At 44.1% G+C, this 21,193-nt stretch overlaps 1 protein-coding gene across 4 annotated transcripts in view; it reads right to left on the bottom strand.

Annotated features, from left to right (window-relative positions):
• The window catches only part of NRG4 (neuregulin 4), a 118,576-nt gene that overhangs the window by 20,554 nt on the left and 76,829 nt on the right, over window positions 1-21,193 (bottom strand). For all 4 annotated transcript variants that reach the window (XM_090028777.1, XM_090028776.1, XM_090028774.1 and 1 more), the window contains 2 exons: window positions 5,490-5,639; window positions 66-145 (listed from right to left, as the gene is read on the bottom strand). In XM_090028777.1, coding sequence (XP_089884903.1) covers window positions 66-145; window positions 5,490-5,639 — 230 coding nt within the window. The remainder of the gene's footprint in view (window positions 1-65; window positions 146-5,489; window positions 5,640-21,193) is intronic.

Genomic DNA, 21,193 nt, shown 5'->3' with positions numbered 1-21,193 from the left:
AGACCCATTTCAGGCCCCTTTCCTCCTCCAGCAGAGCCCCGCCACTTCATTTGGAACGTACTCACTGTTGCAGCCATTGCTGCTGGTGGTCTCGGTCAAGCTGGCACCACACTCAGTTGAACTGGTCCTTGGAACGTGGGCCTTCCTGTCCACAAGCGAGTGACAAAACAACCCCAGAAAGGCAAGAGAGAAAGAGCATGAGAAAAACTGATCACAGATGACAGGTGCCTGTAACGAAGGGTGCTTTCACGGATAGTTACATTAGTCCTTTGCTGTTTCAAAGAACTTGACAAAGTTTAATTTGGCCTACTTCAGTGAGGTAGGCCAAAGATCAATCACATCTTAGAGAAGGAAGAATGGAGAAAAGAAACATTTGCTCAAGACTACAGAGTGTATCTGTGTCACAGCCAGACTAGTGCAGTGGTGCTCTCTACCTTTTGGCCCTGTGGGCCAGATAAATGGCTCAGGGCTGGTTCATGGGCTGAATTGGCCCTGGGCACCCAGACTGGGCTCCTTGTTTTCTACCCAGAGTCAAGCCCCACACCACTTGTCCCTGCACTGCCTTCCCCTCCCCAGACCACCTGAATGGGGCTGTGTGTGCCCCAATTGTGCCCTGCAGCCTCTGCCCAATCCAGCATACCAGGATCAGGACCTGCCACCTCCATCTGAGCCAGCACACTGGGATCAGCACTTGCATGCCCAATCCAGAGCACAGGGCTATGTTAGCCAGCTTGTGGGGCTCCCCACAGGTCAGGAAATTTGGCAGCAGGGGAACAGCAACTGCTGCCACCACTTCCCTGCTGCCAAACTTCCCAACCTGTGACTACACAGGCCAGGTGACATGGCTCTGCAGGTTGAACACCCCTGAACTAGTGACTGGCTTTCAAACCCAAACTAACATCCTCAGTCCAGGCTGCCTTTCTCGAGACTTTAATATATAATTTAAAAGTATCACAAGGCTATTTAATTCGTCATTGAAAATCTATTAACATACCCTTTCAAAATGGTAAGGAGTGTGATGTGCTTTCCAAACCCATTTTCTGAGGCAAAGCAGCTATTAAGAAGAACTAAGCTCGCTCTCTTCGTTTAACACCTAGACATATGCTGTCCTGAGAAAAGCTGTTAGTTTTGCTCCTTTCTGTCCAGTTTGTGTCCTGTGGCGGCATCAACTCCTCCACTAAATCTGTTGCCTTGGATAGCACTTATGGCTCTGTTCCTGGAGTCTGTGGTTTAAAAAGGATAGATGCCTCTGCTCTGGTCTGTTAATATGCACTTCTCTTACAGTTTATCTGACCCATCAATGGGTTTATATTGTAATTATAGCAATAATTCAAGATTTATTTTCATTATTCCTAATCAGCGATGGAACTGGGGCAGGGTGACCAGGACAGCTACCCTGAGTGCCAAGTTGGGGATGAGGGGGAAAAACAACTGCTGCTGCAGCTGCACACCCATGCCAGCCAGAAGTCACTGCAGGCCCCGTGTATTGCATCTGCCCTGGGCACCCAGCTGCGTCATTATGCCTCTGTTCCTAATGTTCCTTCTGCTTCCTTCAGGCTATATTTTTGCTTTTAAAGCCCCTTAACTTAATCCAGTTAAAAACTTAATCTTGTGGAATCATGGCTGCAAACAGATGTTGACTTTGTGCCAACAAAAACATTTTTATAGAGGCACAAAATGAAAGCAAATGGATGTCCATGCCCTTTGTCATGCCACAAAGCCAAATTTCATGGCTGCAACAAGAGGTCAATAAATGAATGCCACTCTTTTGTGGTGGACATCTGTTGGTTTGAAGGCAGGAGAGTGCAGGTGGAACAAGACATCAAGCAGGCCCAGGGCTTTAGGGGCCTGATTCTGTAGAGGAATTCCCAGGACACCGCATCAGGCCCTGAAGCCCTAGGAGCACCTGCCCTGGATTCCCCACTTGCAGAGGCACACCCCTGCATTAGAATCCCCGGATGAGACTTGGCAAGAAAAAAAAGAACCCCATGTGCAGAGGTGCACCCCAAGCGGTATCCTATGGGGCCTGGAAAATGGAAAACATGCAGAAAAGTGACACACTCTCCGTCTTGCCCAGCCAGTGCTCTGATTTTTAGAATCAGACCATTTGTGTTTGCAGTATAAATATTTAGTTACCTTCTCTAAAGTGTAGGTGATCATGGTGATGTCAGGTGCCAGAAGCTGAGGAGAATTTAACAGATCCTGACCTGGTGAGCTTTTAGAAGGGACAGAGTGGGCATCACTACATCACCGTTTTAGGCTCCCTCTTCTGAAGAGTCAGAATTAGTGTTTGCTCTTTATAGAACCAGAACACTTCTGAATAGAGCCTAGTCCTGCTTAAGTAAATGGCAGAAAATCTTGAAGACTCTTGAGAAGCAGGGCTGGGCTTTTTTTAGAAAGCCTTTAAAAATAAAACTCTACAGAGGGCCTAGTTTTTTACCTTTGAAAGTCCGTGGTGGTTTTGCCATTTATTTCAGTGTAAGAAGGATGGGGTCAGGCTTTCCCCTGTCATGAGAAGGCAGTCCAGATAATGTCTGGGCTATGGGAACTGTGGACATTTCAGAACTCTGCTCTGTGCACAGCCAATCTGTCTTTACCTAGCTTTGTTCATTTAGTTCTCTCTTCACCTGTCTCTGTCCACTCCCTCATCCTCTTTTCTTTTCCATTCCTGTCCATTTTCATCTGTTCCTTTACATAATATTTCCTATTTGACTTAGCCATTCCTTCACTTCCCTCTTATCACTTTCCATCACTGTCTCCTCCTACCCACTTCAAATGCTCCTCTTCTCTTTCAGCACTGATCTATAATTTTCCTTCTGAATACAGGTTCTGCTTCCTAAAATGTATTGTCCTGACATAACTCAGGAAATAATACCTTCAAAATCATAGCTACAACAGCAGATTGTTGGCAGGCTGAATAGGTAAATCAGGGTCCATGTCTACTGAACCTTTTTCAGAGCGCAGCTGACAACAATTAGATGATTCGGGACCGGTTCCTGCACTTACACAGATTTGTTTCTGCTGCAGCCTTTCTTTAGGATGAGCCACCTTCCCTGTCATTCCTAAGAAATTTTTTTTAAAAAGGGCAGGGGGGGCATAGTTTATTTTCCTTTATCCTGGAAGTAAGATGGGTCCCCCCATGGTCCTTATTTGCTGTGTGATTTTTAGCTCTTTAATTTCCCCAGAGGTAGGTTAGGCTGAATACTACTTCCTTACTTCATGGAGGTAGGAAAGGTTTTAATACATTGAATTGGAGGGTTGAAAGGGACCTGGCCTCCATAGCAAAGGAAAATATTTATTTTCCTTCTTTAAGGCAATCTGTCAGTTATTTGAAAATTGTTTTTACACCCCCTTAATCTTTGTCTCTCCAAACTGAATAGATTTAGTTTCTTTAGCTTTTTCACATTCCAACCTCTTTCATATTTTTGTTGCTTGCTTCTGGATCCTCTTCACTTTTTCTACAACCTCTCTACAACCTTCACTTTTTCTACAACAGAGCCATACAAACACAATACTAATATGTAAGTAAATATGATGGAGAAAGCCACTTTCCTTTATGAGATTTCAATTCTAGATCAAAGGCTCAGGTTGAAAACATATGAACTAGCAGAAATTTGATATCACAACTTTACTTTTATACTCTTCAAGCCAAATCTTCCTGTTCAAGAGGACAAACCAGAAATGACATAGACCCCAGTCCCTACATAACTCCAGAAACTTGACTGGTATATGTGGTAGCTTGATTTTTAGACAGCAATGTGTTTTAAGCCAAGCATAACCCCATGTAAAAGAAGGTTATTAACCACAGCTGCAGTGATTAGCCTTGTTTATAACTCTGAAGCAATAAGAGCAGATTGAATCACTCTGAAAAAATCTGTGATTTGCTGATCAGCTCACTAAAGAGTCAACTATTTTCACCTAGCAAACTTTTCTTGTCCTGAGCCTCTAGGAGAAATCGTAGCTACCACAGCAAGCATCTGAAGAATAAAATGATCTGCAGTGCAAGACTAAGATTATCCTTATAAAATGTTGGATGTTTCTTTATGGTTTGACAAATCAGCTCCTATTATATAAGATTTCCCATAGCAGTCTGAGTAATACACTGGATTTAATGGTGTATCTTTATACCAAAGCTGTATAGGTCTCATTTGAAAGTTCTTCATGTTGGGGGACTGGCAGGGTTTTGTGCAGTGTTACGTGAATCTCTGAATACCGGGTCCATTTAGCTGCAGCCTTGGTGGGCTGTGCCTTCAGTGCATGGAGTTGGGAAAAGAGGGAGGAAAGGAAATGAGAGAGAGCCTGTTGTATGCTTGACCACTCCAGCTATGTACTTGTCTCCCAGTAGATGCTGTTGTGCTTTTTTCTCTTTTTTTTCCAACTATTTTTCTCCCCAGAAGCAAATCTTAGTTCTAAAGATCTGTAAGACTTCTGGCATGCATTCTAAATGGCAAGTGAAAGCCTTGCTTTTCTTATTATTTTAAATATTGAATGAAATCTATTTTCTTCCCACTAATGAGCAGGATTAAGTTTAACTAAAATGATGTGCCAAGGTTGGGGTGTACTTTACAACAACTTCCTGATATTGAGATTATCTTAATGAAATTGTTCCCTCTTTTAACTGTATATATGTTGAGAGAGAAAAATGAGCGTTTAGTGAGTTTCCATTACAGCAACCGACGTGAAACAAGCCTGGCTATTCTAAGTGTTTGGTTTGTTAAAGGGTCTTGTATTGGATAGGTCAAGTCTGCTGTGCAGAAGGCCAATGTAGATATGGAAGGAATTTTTTTTTACTGTTGTTTGATTTAAACAAACTGAAATTCAGACTGAACTTATTTATGACCTTGGCTGTTGGCTATGATTCTTCCCTTTAGTTTCCTGTTTCTTCCTCTACTGTTCCTGGGTTGGAGTTAATGGAATTCACTTAGTGGGTTGCCAATACAAAATCTCTGCTTTTGTCATGACCAGCACAGCCACGTGAGCCATAGTTTAGTCAAAATGTGGTACTTTAGCTGTAAAAAATAAAACATGGCCTAGACGGTTTTAGTTTTCAAAAGTACCTAAGGCCTGTTAACTTCCTTTGGGAGCTAGGCTCCTGTGTAACTTAGATGCTTTGGAAAATTTCAGCTGCAACAGATGTGGTTTCAAATCTTTGCAAACTGGCAATGTAAAAGTGAGTTATACCTTAACTGGTGTTATCTGAGGCCAGATACACTCTTTGTAGTATGCTTGTTTCCTTTCCTAGCTAAAGGTATAAGTGACTACTGATGGGGGGGGGGAAGCTTTAAAAAAGAGGCATTCTGAAGAACTGCAAACTAGAAAATAAAATATTAAGACCAGAGAGATGACACATGCACATTAATTATGCTGAATGCCCTAGCATGCCTTATGGATAATTCATTCCATAATTTCACATTCAAATAATTAGTACGTGATTACCAGAAAATATTTCTACTTGATTGAACAGCTTCAACACTCTGAAGTGCTTTTACCTGCAAAAGAAGTAAAATGTTCCAATTACAAGTACCCCTAGAAGAACAACTGAAGCCAAGAAAGCTGCAAACAGGTCAACTGTAGCTTGTGTCTTGATGTTGGGCAGCAAAACTTCTTCACAACGGGCTCCTGTATAATTTTCAATACATCTGTGAAAACACGTTTTATACAAATTAATTCTTGTCTGCTTCTGTCCCTTTGGTGGGAAGAGGACTTGCTTTCTGACTCGGGTACAATTCAGCATTTATATTCATTTCCATAACAGGTTCCTGATGAAATAAGTACATAAATACTCTATAAAGAGTAACAAGAACTTGACAGCATCCCCTTTAACTTTGTAACATTATTGATGCTTCTTTATCCCATGCCATTCTCTGCTAAATTATTCCAAACTACCCTTTCCTAAATGTTGCTAAATCACTATGCTTTCCACAGGAGACCCTGTGGAAGGGGCAATTGTATTTAGTTAACCAACTGAACTTGGATAGGTTTAATTTCCCACCACATCTTGTCAGCTGACATGGTGTTTTTTGGGACACAGAGGGGGCGGGGCAGTGAACACAGCCCTGCAAATGCAAAGAAGCCCTAAAAATAACTCAAATGATACTTCTCTTGCCTTCCTGCCTGCATTTCCTGCATAGTTAGCTTCCTCTTGTTTGAGAGCTCTTACTGCCAGTTATGACACATCAAGGGAATGGGTATTTATTGAGACATGAGCCATATAAAACATTTGACAAATTGCTGTGACAGTTACATTAGCAGAGTATACAAGGAAATTATAAGCATGCCAACACACATTATGTGCTTGTGAAATGCACTTACTTTCATAGATAGACCTAGCTGAAAGGCTTCCGTACACCTGCTTTGTGTCAGACTTCAGAGAACCATTTCTCAACTAAGGAGATGCATTATGTCAAAAGCTGCAATGATCTCCAGAGAAATAATGAAATTCTATTAACTGAGCACCACAGGGAGCTATACCTTTTAAGAGCCTCTGGTGGGGAACTGTACCTCTTAAGAGGCTCTGACTTAGCTGATTGCAGCTGGCTGTTAAGGTAAGCAAAGCCGAGACTCGTGTTATACGATGCTGCTTGGTTAAAATTCAGACACTGAAAAAAGTCCTTCAGAATCTTTGGCTCAGAGCAAACCATGTGTGGTCCCAGATTTTAAATGAACAAACAATCTATCTCAAGTGGAAAAATGGGACAGTTAGCCTCATCTGAGTTGAAACTATGGAAATATGGAGGATAAATGGAAAGCTGATGATTTTCTCTATATGTGTAAGCAATGAATGCCAGCAAAAAGGAAGATGGTGGGGGGGAAAGGTTGTCTTGTCTCTGACAACAGCTGTTTTTGAAGCACTTGATGTTTTGAATCCTTTTTTAGTTAACTCAGCCAGTTGAGGCTACCTAGGAAACTGAATGCAGAAATGTGAGGTATATTGCACTCCACGTTAAAATGAATCCTAAATAAGAGACTTTTAAACTGAGTAAAAAAAAAAAAAAAAAGATTAAAACAGAAGGGTTTGTGACTGATTTCCGGCTAAAAAGTTTGTTTTAAAGTTTTGGGAAACTAAGTCCATGCTAAAAGACTGCATCAGGCTTTTTGGGAAGAAAGAATCTCTTTATCTTTCTCTCTTTCCTGGAATTCCTAGAATTAATCAGTGATGTAGCAGTTAAAGGCCAGACTGAAATGTATACAAGATAGACATTTTCTGATCCTGTGAGCATGAGAGAGAGAATGTGAACAAAAAATGGCTTGGGGCGCAGAGGCATGTAGTGCTTACAACTGGAGTCCATGAGAAATAGCAGATGGAACTGCACATCTTGGCCAAGAAAATGACAGAAAAACTGGATTACATTACTTCAGATGAGTTGGTAAATACCATCAGAATGAATGCAAGGTAGTCGAACAGGCTGATGACAATGCACTAGCTTAAAGGGAGTTTTTTTAATATAGGCAATGGATAGTATTGAAGTAGAAGATGACTAGACTATTAGCCTGAAACCTAATGAGATGCATATGCGAAAATGCATGAATTAAATCTTGGAATACTCCCTGATTGTTCCCGTAATAGAGATACTTTTAAAGAGAGAGAAATTCAGCCTCTCCTCCTCCTTCCCCCTCTCCTACTGCTGTGAAATACACATCTTTCCTAACAGACGGCTGCATGCAGTCCTCTATTATAAACTGATCCTTAGGCTTGCATGACTGTGAAAAAAGGTTGTAAGCTAGATGCTATTAGTTGGATCTAGAACAAAATTACCACTACATGAATATGTTAATTTCATACTGATTTGAATGCTAAACAATCAACTTTAATGGTTTGTTCAGTAATTCATACCACACAAAAAGTCAAAGTAAAATAGTTTCACATGCTGAGGTAGTAAACAGAAATCAAAAGGGCTTTTTTGTTTGGTTTTAGAAAATGTACCTATTTACTTGTCTTATCTAACTTAAAAAGATTCGGTGCATCACAGACAAATGGAAAATAAATGTTCAGCAACCATATTTATCATGCATCTGATACTATCTTCATTCATTTTTCATTAAAAGAGCCTCGAAGAAGAGTCTGAATCTGTTTCTCAGTTCCTTATTCTTGACCTTTTGAAGTCAGTAGGCATATCTACATGAGGCATTTACTGCGGAGTAGACCAATTAGCTCTGCAGTAAATGTCTTATATCTACACGTGGCCATATGAGACTGGAGGAAACTATTGAACTCTGCAGCAGGACAGTACTTCCAAATACAGGGCACTTGAACATGTGATGGGGATTTAATCTCCAAGGTTGCATTCTATGTCCCCTAAATTGAAACAGTGGATTTTTAATTGAAATCCACCATTTCAATTTTCCTGTCATGTTAGGACAAGGGGCCCAATTCTTTTTTTGTCAGAGCCTGCTCGCAGCCAGGGTGCAAGCTGCTGGTGGGCCAAGGCAGGCTGCCAGCAGGACAGGTGCTACCCCAGCCAGCTTGGGGTTTGGGAAGAGTTGGATTGGGCTGGATGCTGTCTCCCAAGCTGAAGCAGCACCCAGCCTGCTAGCAGTCCACCCAGGCAGCCCCGGGGAGCGCTGCCACTGGGATCCCCCAGTCTGGAGGGGGGTGGGAGGGAGGGAGGGAGTGGGTGCTGTCTTTCCCCTCAGTGGGCCACATCCCCTCCCCAGCTGGCAGGAAGTGGGGGTGAAAACCAAGGAGACCAGAATGGGTCCTGTGCAGGTTTGGGGGGTGGGGGTTCCCCCACCCTCCCTTCTCAACCAGCTTGGACTGGGGAGGGAGGTATGGCTAGGGGGGCCAGATCCAGGAACAGGGGGTGGGAAGGAAGAAATGCCCCACTGGAGCTTTTCCACTCTCCCCCGTTCCTTGGTACTGGGGAAACCCTGGCTGGAGGCCAAGCTGGAGTAGGAGTTTCCCCCCATGCCCTCTCCTTAGCTGGCTGCAGACTGAAGAGGGGGCATGGCGGGGGGGATGCCAATCCCCTGGCTCTCTGCAGTGGCAGCAGGCTGGGAGGTGGTGCTAGTGCCCCCTACCACCTGATAGAGGCCACTGAAGGGGTCTGCCTGCCTTTCAGGTTTGAAAAGTGAACAGCAGTTCACTTATCAGTTCAATCTAGGCAGTTTACAGAAAATTGTAAAGATTGATATGATTCAGCCTTAGGCTTTCTGACTGTCTGTACTTAGCTCAAATTTCTACAGCAATTCATTATAACATCACAAGTGAACTGGCTTCAGGTCAGGAATAAGATGCCCAATATCTGAAAATCAATGACCTGATTGGACACAGAATTATTCCCAATTTCTTAATTCATTTTCTTTGCATGCACAGAGAAATAGTACACTCCATTATCTCAGTTCAGCCCTTCAAATGCTCAGTCTTATTTTCAGTTGCCAGGTATCAAAGTTATCTATCACTGATTACATAGCCATCACTTGAGACCTGATCTCTTCCTATTACAGTATTTGATTCCTGAAGGCTATGTTGACCAGACTTAATCAATTGATTGCTAACATTTAAGACATTCTCCATAGTCTTTCACATGTAAGGTGTTGTTTTTATACTATCCTTCATATAAAGTACAAAGAATTTCATATAAAACATGTAAAGAATTTCACATTGTAATAAAATTAAATAATATAGTTTTAAAGAACAATGCTCCTCTCATTTAAGTAGAAAGGGGGAAATGCTGAATATGGCTGCATTAGAAAAGCTGCATCAGAAATAGTGTATGCACAAGCAGTAAAAATGCATATACATATTCTCGCAGGTTGATGACAGGGAGCAATGGAATGATAAAATCCTAGAAAAGGAAAGGCAGATAGGATTCAGCATCCTTGTAAGAGGCAGTCAGTCACTTGAAAGAAAAGATGGGGCAGTAAATGTAAAAGAGACTTTCTATGATTTGTAGAGTTGCAGAGAAGGGCCCGGGGAAAAACTAAGATTAATGAAGTAGTCTGATCAGAGAAAAGAGATGTGGTGAGTACTCCAGGAATAATACTAAAAACTAGAAAGAAAATGTTGAATGTGCTGGATGGGAAAACAGCAAAAGCCGCCGAGAATGTGGTGGCACAATTTTATTAGCTGCAGAACAGAACTTGTTGAAATTTGTACCTTGAAGCACTAAGACGCAGAGAAGTTTTTTATAGCGAAAGGTCCTAGACTGTGTAATGACACACTGTAATTTAATCTGAACACTGAGGCAATAACCAAAAATGGCAGAAGGAAAATGAACTTCTTGAGTAGTTCTCATCCTGTTCTCAGGTTGAAAGCAGTCCTCTTCCAGACCTAGTAGGAGTTTCTTCATTGATTCTATTCTTTTCACTTTAAATTGTAGCTTTTAAGGAGTTTTCGCTGTTCTCCCTACAGATGCACCTGCATGTCTGCAACATGAGGTGGAGGTGGGACTCATCTTGGCTCATGCATTCTCCTCTTCAGCTCCTCTAGACCAGTGGTTTTCAACCTTTTTTCATTTGCAGACCCCTAAAAAATTTGGAATGGAGTTACAAACCCCTTTGAATTGTGTGGGTATTCACATACTTTTGATTGATCATAGTCATCTTTCATAGACCTCTTAGACATAGTCTGTGGACCCCCCAGGGGTCTGCAGACCACAGGTTGAAAACCATTGCTCTGGACTAATCTAGTACTCTCCTAACCTCCAAATACCAACACTATTTAAAAACTGCAGCCCTGTAGCCTAAATATAACCATAGATGTGTTATAGTTTGACAAATGTCAGGTTCATCTTCTGGTTACAAGCTCAGCCTTTACCAAAAACATTAGGAATGATAATAAATGTGCTGATTAAACTATGGTAATGTAAAAGTGATGTTATAACTATGATTGTCCAGGAACTAACAACCTAAGAAAACCTTTGCGTCTTGCATATTTGTTATTAAACTAACTGCATAGTTGGGAAGCGTAGATACACAAATGGGAGGGATGGTGACATAAATGACTGGTAGGGGGTGCACGTTCCCCCCTGATGGGGCTAGTGCCCCCCTCATGGCTGATGCTGACACTATCAGCAAGGCTGGTGCCCCCCTGACAGGGCCGCTGCCATCAGCGGCTTCTGTGGGTGCCCCCTCCCCCGAGTCAGGAGGCACCGGTCACTCTTGGGTGGTGATGATTGTAAAAGCAAATGTTTTTTAACACTATCTAAGAGGGGAAATGTCTTTTACTGAAGAAGGTCTGGAATGCTGTAGCTGTGATGGTCCAGGAACTATGTGAGAATCATGGGTTTTTCTAATATCTTTTACTGGACCAGCTGTGTAGAGAGATGCTAAACAAGATTTTGGGGAAAAAATGCCCTTGCTTAGGTCAGGTCAGGTCTTTTTGTATGGTTGTTTATCTAACATTTCTCTCAACTGTGCAGTTGAGTTGGTGCAACAAAAGACATCACAAAACAACCCCTAGCTTCTTTACTAAAATAGTTTCATAGTTGGTAGGGTCGGAAAGGACCTGAGCAGATCAAGTCCAATCCCCTACCATGGCAGGAAAGAGTACTGGGGTCAAATGACCCTGGCAAGGTGTTCATCCAGCCTCCTCTTAAAGACCCCCAGGGTAGGAGCCAGCACCACTTCTCTTGGAAGTTGGTTCCAGACCCTAGCCGCCCTGACTGTGAAATAGCGCCTCCTGATATCTAGCCTAAATCTACCCTCTGCCAGCTTGTGACCGTTATTCCTGGTCACTCCTGGGAGTGCTCGGGGGAACAGGGACTCCCCCAATGCCTGCTGATCCCCCCTGACTAGTTTATAACAGGCCACGAGATCCCCCCTCAGCCTTCTCTTGTGGAGGCTGAACAGGTTCAGGTCCCGTAGCCTCTCCCCGTAGGGCCTGCCCTGCTGCCCCCAATCATGCGAGTGGCCCTCCTCTGGACCCTCTCCATTTTGTCCGTTGTCCACATCCCTCTTGAAGTGCGGCGCCCGGAACTGGACACAGTACTCCAGCTGTGGCCTGACCAGTGCCGCATAGAGGGGGAGGATCACCTCTTTGGACCTGCTCGAGATGTATCTGTGGATGCATGACAAGGTACGGTTGGCTTTCCTGACTGCATCCCCACACTGTCAGCCCACGTTCATTTTGGCATCAATAATAACTCCAAGGTCCTTTTCTGCCTCTGCACTGACGAGAAGTGAGTTCCCCAGCCTGTTGGCATGGTGCCGGTTGTTCCTCCCCAGGTGCATCATCTTGCACTTGTCAGTGTTGAATCCCATCCTATTCTCGTCCGCCCAACCCTGTAACCTGTCTAGGTCAGATTGCAGCCTATTCCTTCCTTCTAGCGTGCCCCCGTCCCCCCACATCCTAGTGTTGTCTGCGAATTTGAACCCCCTTGTCCAAGTCGCTGATGAAGATGTTGAACAGTGCGGGCCTGAGGACTGAGCCCTGTGGAACCCCACTGCCCTCATCCCTCCAGATACTTTGAAAAAGTAAGTGGGGGAGAGGGTAGTGGGAGGAGAGGCTAGGCAGATTTTTATACTGGGTGAGGATCCCTCCCCCTGCCAAAGACTAGAATATCCACTTAAATCAGTATAACTTCAGTGATTTTGGTGGAGTTATTTGTTGATGTCAAGTAGGAAAAGGAGGTGTATGGCTTTAACAGGCATGTAGTGTGGCTTGCACAAATGACCATCAAGATTAAACTGTATCGTGACATCTCAAAGGTAGCAATGCTTATTATTAAGAGCTTTAAAAATCAGTGCCAACTTATTATCAGTCTGCCACTTCTATATACAGCCAGTGTAAACAACACTGGTAGATATGCTTGGTTCACAATTGCTGGATTTATGAGCAAACGTGATGCAGCACTATAAATGTCTGCAAGAGACAGAAAAACCCTGCTATAAGCTTATTAGGAAAGAATTATACTGATTAACCTTTACGATCAGAAATGCAGGAATACCTATGCAAAACATGTTAGTGAATGCTTTCAGCATGTTGGCTTTAAAAAAATTTTAATCCTCCAAGAAATAAGGACAATATTTTGAATTTAAAATTAAAAGATTAGAATAAAACACTGGGAAAAAAAATCAATAAGTGAAGCAGCATGGCTGAAAACATCCAAAATGATTTTGAATGGTATCAAAATTTTGGCTTTTCTTGTAAATAATATCTATATACTATGTATAATGTGTGTGTATATATGTATATAGAATAGAGGTCAGATCCAAAATAAAGTATTTGAGTTCCTAACTCCTATTTAGGTGTCTAAACTCATGTGGACATTAATGGGAATTTAAGTACCTAAATAACCTCTTTAGACTAGACTCTAGATCTTTTGGTCTGCCACAGGGCTACAGGTGGATTTAAGGCAGCAGTGACAATGCAAAAGGAAACCAGGTGTAAAGAGAAGGCTAAGGACAGAAGTTACACATAAACCAGCTCAAATGATCAGAAACTAGTTTAACAGAACAGAAGCTCAGTGCACATAAACCAGTTTCAAAATGGCTGAAACTGGTTTAAGATAAACCTGGTTCAATATAGTGCCAGACTTAATTGATCTGGGTCAAACTGGTTTATGGAACTTCTGTCCCAGATTCCTTTCAGGTTTAAGTTAAATTGGAGTCCCCCAGCATCCCAGCATGTTCTGCAGCCCTGGGTAGAGCTGTGCTATCTGCTCCAGACAGCAAGGCTGGCCCTAACCCTCTGCTCTCTAGCCAGAGTGGGAGTGGGGATGTCAGCCCCACATGGCTCCCTGAAACAAAGGGGGCAGGAAGAGGGTTTATTTGCCCTTCCTCCCCTCTTCCCCAGGGGATCTCAGGTGCTGACCTGGCATCGCCCCCCAAGGCAGAGGGGAGGGAGGGAGTTTATTCTGTCCCCGCTCCCCTTTCTCACCAGGGGACTGCAGCTGGGCTCTGCCCGCCCTGGCTGCTGCCTCCACCACTTGCCCCAGGCCAGGCAGACCCCGGCTGGAGTTCCCTGGGGGAGGAGAGGAGGGGAGGGAGGAGGGAATAAACCCCGTCCCTGCCCCCTTCGCCTCTGGGGACCATGCTGGCTGGTATCTGGCCATACCCCTGCTGCTGGAGCAGTGAGGTAGTTGTGGCGGGGGGGCACCCTGACGGGGGCAGCAGCTCCTGTCATGGTGTCCTGGAAGGCTGTGCTGCAGGAGGGAGTGGGGTGGGTATAGCTGCTGTAGCCTGTGTGGGGTGGACAACAGTGGTGGGAGAGGTGGCTATGGGGTGGCCATAGTTCCCCAAGCTCCCCCTAGCCAAGCTGAATTTTGGGGTGGTCATAGCCACCCAACCTCCCCCCCAGTGCAGCTACCACTCACCCAGCACAGGCTGTGGTAGCTTTGCCTGCCCCACTCCTGCCCACAGTGCAGCCCCCCCACTGGGAAGAGGCTTGCACTCCCTGGGATACCATGACAGGAGCTGCTGTCACCATCAGGGTCTTCCCCACCTCACTGCTCCAGTGGCAGGGGCAGGGGCATGGCCAGACCACAGCTGGCATGGCCCTGTGAGGTGAAGAGAGCAGGGAGGGTGTTTATTCCTCCTCCTCTCCCCGAGGAACCCCAGCTGGGTTCTGCCTGGCTGGGGGCAAGTAGCAGAGGTGGCGGCTGGGGCAGCAGAGGTGGTGGCTGGCCATGCCCCTACCACTGGAGCAGGGAGGGGGGAGGATCATGAGAGAGACTGCTCTTCTCTGGCCAGCCAGACCCCAGCTGGAGCCCCCAGTGGAAGAAGGGAGCGAGGGGGTAATAAACCCCTTCCTTGCCCCCTTCACCTTAGAAGTCTATGCTGGGCTGGTGTCTTGTTGGGAGCCAGGGTCTAGCCATGCTCTTTCCCCTTCCCACCCTCCACCAAAAGCCTGGCAGGGGCTGCTTCCCCTATGTCCCTCCAGGCACACCATGGCTGGGGTCCTGGCTGGCCAGGGCTGGGGTTTAAACCCCTCCCCAATCATACTTGGACCTGCCAGGGCACGGCTGCGCCTCCCCCAACTCAGCTTCCCTTGGCCACTGCCAAAGAGAAGGAAGGGTTCACTCTACCACCCCCTGGCCTGAGCCACTGCAGGCATGTGGCTGCATTTCCAGAATCAAAAGTGAATGTCTATATACTTGCTTGGCAGTTCATTCAACACAGGTTAGACTAACCTGCAAAAATTGAATCAATTCAGGTTTAGGCTTTTTGAATGTCTGTACTTAGCCTTTGTCTTGTACATTGCTTGATGTGGAATTCTTTATGCCATCATTAAGAGGATGAGGAGAGTATAGATTAGATCTGGAAAGATGCAGGGATATGGTGGTTCTGCAACTATATAAATTCCCTAATGAACAGGTCACTAGCCAAAACATGAGCACAATAGTTATTTAAAGGTTAAAACAGGAAGTTGCATTTGTGTCAGTTCTGACTGAGCAAGTCAACCTGGGAGCAGCAGAGCCCTTCACACACGCATTCCACAATTTGTCCCTGGAATGAATAGGAATAAACTTGGCCACGATAACACTTTTTTCTGGGACTATCTCAGATTCTTTAAGTGAAAAAATGGGTTTATACTTCTGTAGGATCCTAAGATAAAAGGCTTTGCACCAGGAGAAATCTGACATCTGTTTTCACCCTAATAAGACCTATTTCTGCCTGTAGGTATCTGCTGTTTGTTTTGGTATCTGCCCCCAAGTTTAGATGGGAAGGAAGGAAGGATTCTTTTCTTTCTATAGTTCTAGGGCACTACAAGGAAATCCTGCTATAATTGGCTTTGCAAGTAGGACCAGTATTTAATCCCAACTGCATTATACCCTACCGCTTTCTATCAAATTCATAGTAGTATTAATCAGAACAAATATAATTATTTTGAACTTACCCCTGATTTTTCCTAACCAGAGACATTTTGGTTAACAGTGGTGTATATGTAAATACCAAGCTCTACCAGACAGAATGCCATCTTAAAATTGTCTCCCTGCCAATTCAATTTGAGTCAAGTTGTTAATATCCTCAAGATTGGCACAGGCTTTAGTTTTCAGCAGACTCCTAAAAGTTAAAATCAACCTTTATCCAGTTGAACAGTTTCCAGTAAATAAATAGTAAATAATAAATATGAAAAATATTGGCAATTAAGACCACATTTTCAAAAGCTTGGACAGAGTAAACAGGCATTTAACACAGCACTACACATGCATACCCTGCACTGGCTCTGGAATAGGAAGCAGCATAGTGGTATTAGCATGGCATTATTCAAGCTACTTAGGTCTGCTGGGAAGCAGGGTTTATTAGCCCAGGCACGGTACCAGACTGATGTGAACAGTGGCCTCAGGTTGCCTTACAAATAAGTTGTTTGAGGCCTGAAAAAGGACAGGCCCAATCGGTTAAATTGCTCAACCATTGCCCCTCACTGATTACTTGCAAGATATGTACCTAAAGACATACAGAATAGACAGTAATATCCCTACTTGTACATTGACTTGAGAGAAAGACAGACAAAGACAGACAGGGGGGGAAAAGACAGGATGTAGTAAGAATTTGTATAGGAAAGAGGGAGGAGATCTAGGATTAGGGTAGCAGTGAGAGAAGAGAAGTGTTGTTGAAGAAGTGGAAATCTCCATGGCTCAGGCAGGGTTCATTAGGGTGTTCTGAGGGTAAGCAGCACCTGGGGGTGGGGGGAGCAGTAGAGTATGTGACCATGCCAGACCTGTAAAACATGAGAGTGCTTGGCGAATGGAGGTTGTAAGGAAGGACTTTGTTCAGAACAGATCCTGTGAACCTCAGAGGGCCTTCCTCAACTTCACTGAGGGGTGAGGGCATAAAGAGGTACAGGCTTCCAACTGGAGCCATCCAGCACAACTGTGCTGAGCTGAAGGCCAACTCCATGGTGCCAGATCACCTCCATCTGAGTTAGGGCCACCACTGCACTTGCCTCAGATACCTGGGAATACTACTAGTATCAGCTGGTCTGCTAAAGTTGACTGGAGCATTTCCTAAAAGCTATGACCTATTAAAGGGTTAAAGATCAATAGGATTACATACCAAATTATACAGGAATACTTAATTGTGGGTAACTTCCCATTTAAGCTGTAGGTGGCACATGGTTCACATCCTTTTTAATAAAATCAAAGGGAAGCTATAGTATGTAGCTCTACAAACCCCAAGTAGTAAAAATCATAAGGCAAGGTCCAAAAAATCATTAGATTGGTTTAACAATCTTAAAATTAAATTTAAAGGGGAAGTATTTGATTTTTAGCTTCTGATCCTTAAGAGTATATTTGGTTCATGTTTTAGCTTTTTTTGCCCACCAAAGTCATAAAAGCTAGACATTTATTTTAATGAAAAGTGAAAGTCAAGGTTTTCACATAATCACTTGCCCAAAGGACCTGGGGCTTAAAAACATCAAATATCACAATAGTTTGCAATACTGAGTCTGTTGAAATAGAAAAGGTGACTAGTGTCTGAATATGATGGTTGTACTACATGTGACAAAAATAGTATCTGCAGCTGTGCTAGGGGCTCCCAGGATTGTACCACTGCTTCTGTGTCCTGCCTTTGACATTACCAACTTAGTAACTTGAATCCACTACCCCTCACTTAATGTTGGCAGAGAGTGCCCTGGAGCTTTTATCGTTGAGACGCGCCATTTTCATTGACTTCTGTTAATGTTGTTAATGTCTCTGCACTTAACATGCCTGGAATAAGACTGGGTACTATAGGCTGTACCAACAACCTGACCTCCTAGAGCCCTGTGATAGGGTCAGTGTCTTGATTTAAAGGGGGAAAAAAAGTTTCTATTCTTTCTAATTCTAAACATAGCAGCAAAAATGTCCAGGTTCAGGCTACCTGTGATGGCACCAGGCAAAGAATTTGACTGACTCCCCCTCCAGAAACCTGGGAAAGCTAAATATGCCCTTCAATTGCCCTGATGACAAGAACTTGCCTATTCACAGGAACACAAACTGTGTACAAAGAAATATTTATAATGGTAAAAGGGATGTAGAAACTTGGTGGAACTCAGCAACTGAATATATAGGCAAATAAGCATAAAAACCTCTCTCAATAACTGTGGCAGGAATCTAACTTTTTGCTGTTCACCAGTTAAATGTCCTGCAGATATAGTCACTGGCAGCACCAGGTCATCCTTCTATCAGAAGCCACTCCTAGTTTGAATCATGAAGTAGCAGTAGTCTGAAAATACCTTTATCTGTTTATAATCTGAAAGAAGCTGCTTGGCTGGAGATACCTGGAGGTCTATCACATAATACAGCCTAGTGATTCAGGTTCATTAAGGTACCAAGTAGATAGGACCACACTATAACCCAGGTCTTTTTTCCTTTTTCTTTTAATTGTCCTCAGTCGGCATAATTTCTTGTACCACAAGTCAAAAGAAATTTGAATCCTTGAAGGAAATCCCAATTAGCTACAAACAAGTTTTTTAGTCACACTGAGACTTTCTGAGAACTCAAGTTCCTGTGTAGTTATGGTAAGTCCCCAAAGGTCACCAGAGGAACTGGAAGGAGAAAGACATGTTAATTGTTCAGATGATGGCAGCACTTCTCTTTTTCAGCATTACTTGAAGTAAAGAGTTTTTTTCCTTTCTCATGATTTTGGCTGTAGGTGTTAAAAAAACAAAACCTGAAAATGTGAACTAAGCATAGCCAGTACAATACTGTCTTATGGTATCAATATCAATCCTGAAACTTCTGCTGCAACTTGCATCTCAATAGGATATTAACATCTAGGCTTTCTTTTAGGAGGGAGGCTGTTTCACATACTCCAAAGCTAGGGCCAGACTTTCAAAAGCCAGAGCCTGAACTGATTCCACCTTTGCAGGTTAGTCTAACCTGCTTAGCTTGAACTGGTTCATAACAGAACAGGAGCTAGGGGCAGGAGAGCGCCCTCAGCTGCAGGGAAGCAGTGGCAGTGCTGAGGGGAGCTTTGGCCCTCTTCAGACCCTGGTGCTGCCACGTGCAGCCTGCCGCAGCTCTACCTGTCCCCCAGCAAGGAAGGGGCTTGCACTCCCCGACATTATGATAGGGGCTCCTTCCCCCACCAAGGGCCACGGCCCCTCCAACTGCAGCGGCCAGGTGGGGAGCACAGCCAGACACCAGGGTCCTTTGTGGGGGAGGGGGGCAGGGACAGGGGTTATTTCCCCTCCTTCCGATGTCTGGTGGAAGGGACAGTAGGGGGCTTATTCCCCCGCAGGGAGCAAGCACAATGGCAACAACAGGCAGACCCAGGTACCACTGGGGTAGAGAGGAGACTAACCCCCCTAGCCCCCCACCTCTGCCTCAGGGGCCATGGTGCCCTGCTGCAGCAGTGATGGGGGAGTGCCTGGCAGACCCAGCTCGGGTCCCTGCTGGTGGGACAGTGAAGGGGGAATTAAACCCCACCCTGGCCAGACCCCCGCCCCTGCCTGTCTCGCCTGGGGCTGGGGAGCAGAGGGGTAGGGCCAGCCCAGCTGGGCTGGAACAGACAGCCCAGCCCAGAGAGCATGTGGGAATGCTGGGGGAGTCTAGTTTAATGTAAACCAGGAAGAGGTCTGAGACGGACATTGCATAAACTGGTTTGAGCCAAATCAGTTAAATCTGATACTACATTCAACCAGGTTTATCTCAAACTGGTTTCAGCCATTTTAAAACTGGTTTATGTGCACTGAACATCTGTTCTGTTACAGGTTTAAACCAGTTTCTGATCACTTAAACCAGTTTATGTGTAACATCTGTCTCTAACAGACTACCCTCTGTGGGGAATTAAAGACTGCAGCATGCTGGTATCTGCTGTTGCTTATGGGGTAGATAAGGGTGTACCATGCTATTGCATCTGTCTCTCCAGCAAAGGAGTTAAATACATCCTCCAATTGCCTGTCTGGATAGTGTACTTGGGGGTCTAGATTGCCTTAGCACTGGGCTTCCTCTTGTTCCCCCATCCTTATTTCCTCTTTCATGCATGCCTGAAAATAATTTCTATTTATATTCCTCACCACTAGGTGTTCAAACCTCATTAATGTATAGCTATATCTGTCACCATTTTGTTGTTTAGCTGGTGGGTGAGAGGGTGACATTCAGAAATCAGTTGAATAGCAGTACCTGGGGAACAGAGCATCCTAAAAAAGGAATCTTTGTAAAGCTCTGTGGCACATTCAGCACTAATATTACATTTTCAAAGAGCAAGCATTGCCACATTCTGCTTTGGAAAGTGTCTTAATTGTTTCATTGCATAAACCTGGCCGCTCAGATGCTCTGCATATCTCAAAAGAAGGCTTTTAAGCACCCCTTCCCCATATAATAATGCAATTAAAAAGGAGGAAATATTTTAGTATGAAACTGTTGTTTGGGATATACAGCCTCAATTTGACACTACACGAGGCAGCTGTACCTCAGGTCCTGAGGCAAACATCGTTCAGCTTCCTATTTTACAATACACCTGAGACAGTTGTGTTTCACATTCTAGCTTATTCTCTGTCATGTGATTCTTTATGCATTTTTTTAAATTTGGGTATTTTAGTGTTGAATCTCCCTGTGTATGTGGTGCCAAGTGCACATTTTACCTGTGAGGAAATCAAGCTAGTAGTAGAAAAACAAAAAGTGAAGATGGCAGCTGAACAATTTAACATATGCCAGATGCATATAAAAGCTGCAAATATTATGGTGTGCAAAGAAATATCAACCAGTATTTTGCTGCTACCATATGTTTTCATACAACTACCTGTTTCTACCAAATGGAAGTAGCTGTGAAATATCCAAAGTAATGGGTTACTATCTACATCTACATATGTGCTTTACTGCAGTTGACTAATTAGCTCTGCAGTAAAACATCACTTTCTACACGTGTAGCACTATTAGGCCGGAATAAACTAATTAACTTTGCTGTAGGATAGTACTGAGTGACACAAGTACTATATATTCTATGGTGGAGTTATTTACTCTGCCATAACACATGTGTAGATAGTGACTGAGGCTGGCCAGGCCATGAGGGTACTACAGTATGGGGGCTGCCTGCTAGCTAGCCCCAAACTGAAGTATCCTTGTGCCCCAGCCAGCTTCCACAGCACGTTGAACTGGGACAGGAATTCCAGGATGGCAGGGTGACCACCTGGGGTCCCTGCCAGCTGGGGCTGCACTGCCCTGGCTTAACATAGTGTTGTCCCAGGTGCATGTGTAAACACTGCCTGGGAACAATGAACTCCAGCACAAACTCACTGGAGTTTATAACCTTGCACTAATTGCATGTGTAGATGTGCCCAGTGTCCACATATTTTATACAACCCATTTGTTTTAAAGAATGATGTAAT

Source organism: Crocodylus siamensis, chromosome 15 (genome assembly GCF_052110815.1).
Source record: "Crocodylus siamensis isolate JL-2025a chromosome 15, ASM5211081v1, whole genome shotgun sequence".
Taxonomy (NCBI): Eukaryota; Metazoa; Chordata; order Crocodylia; family Crocodylidae; genus Crocodylus; species Crocodylus siamensis.
The sequence above is the reverse complement of the archived record's forward strand: the minus strand, read 5'-3'. Positions and strand labels throughout refer to the sequence as shown.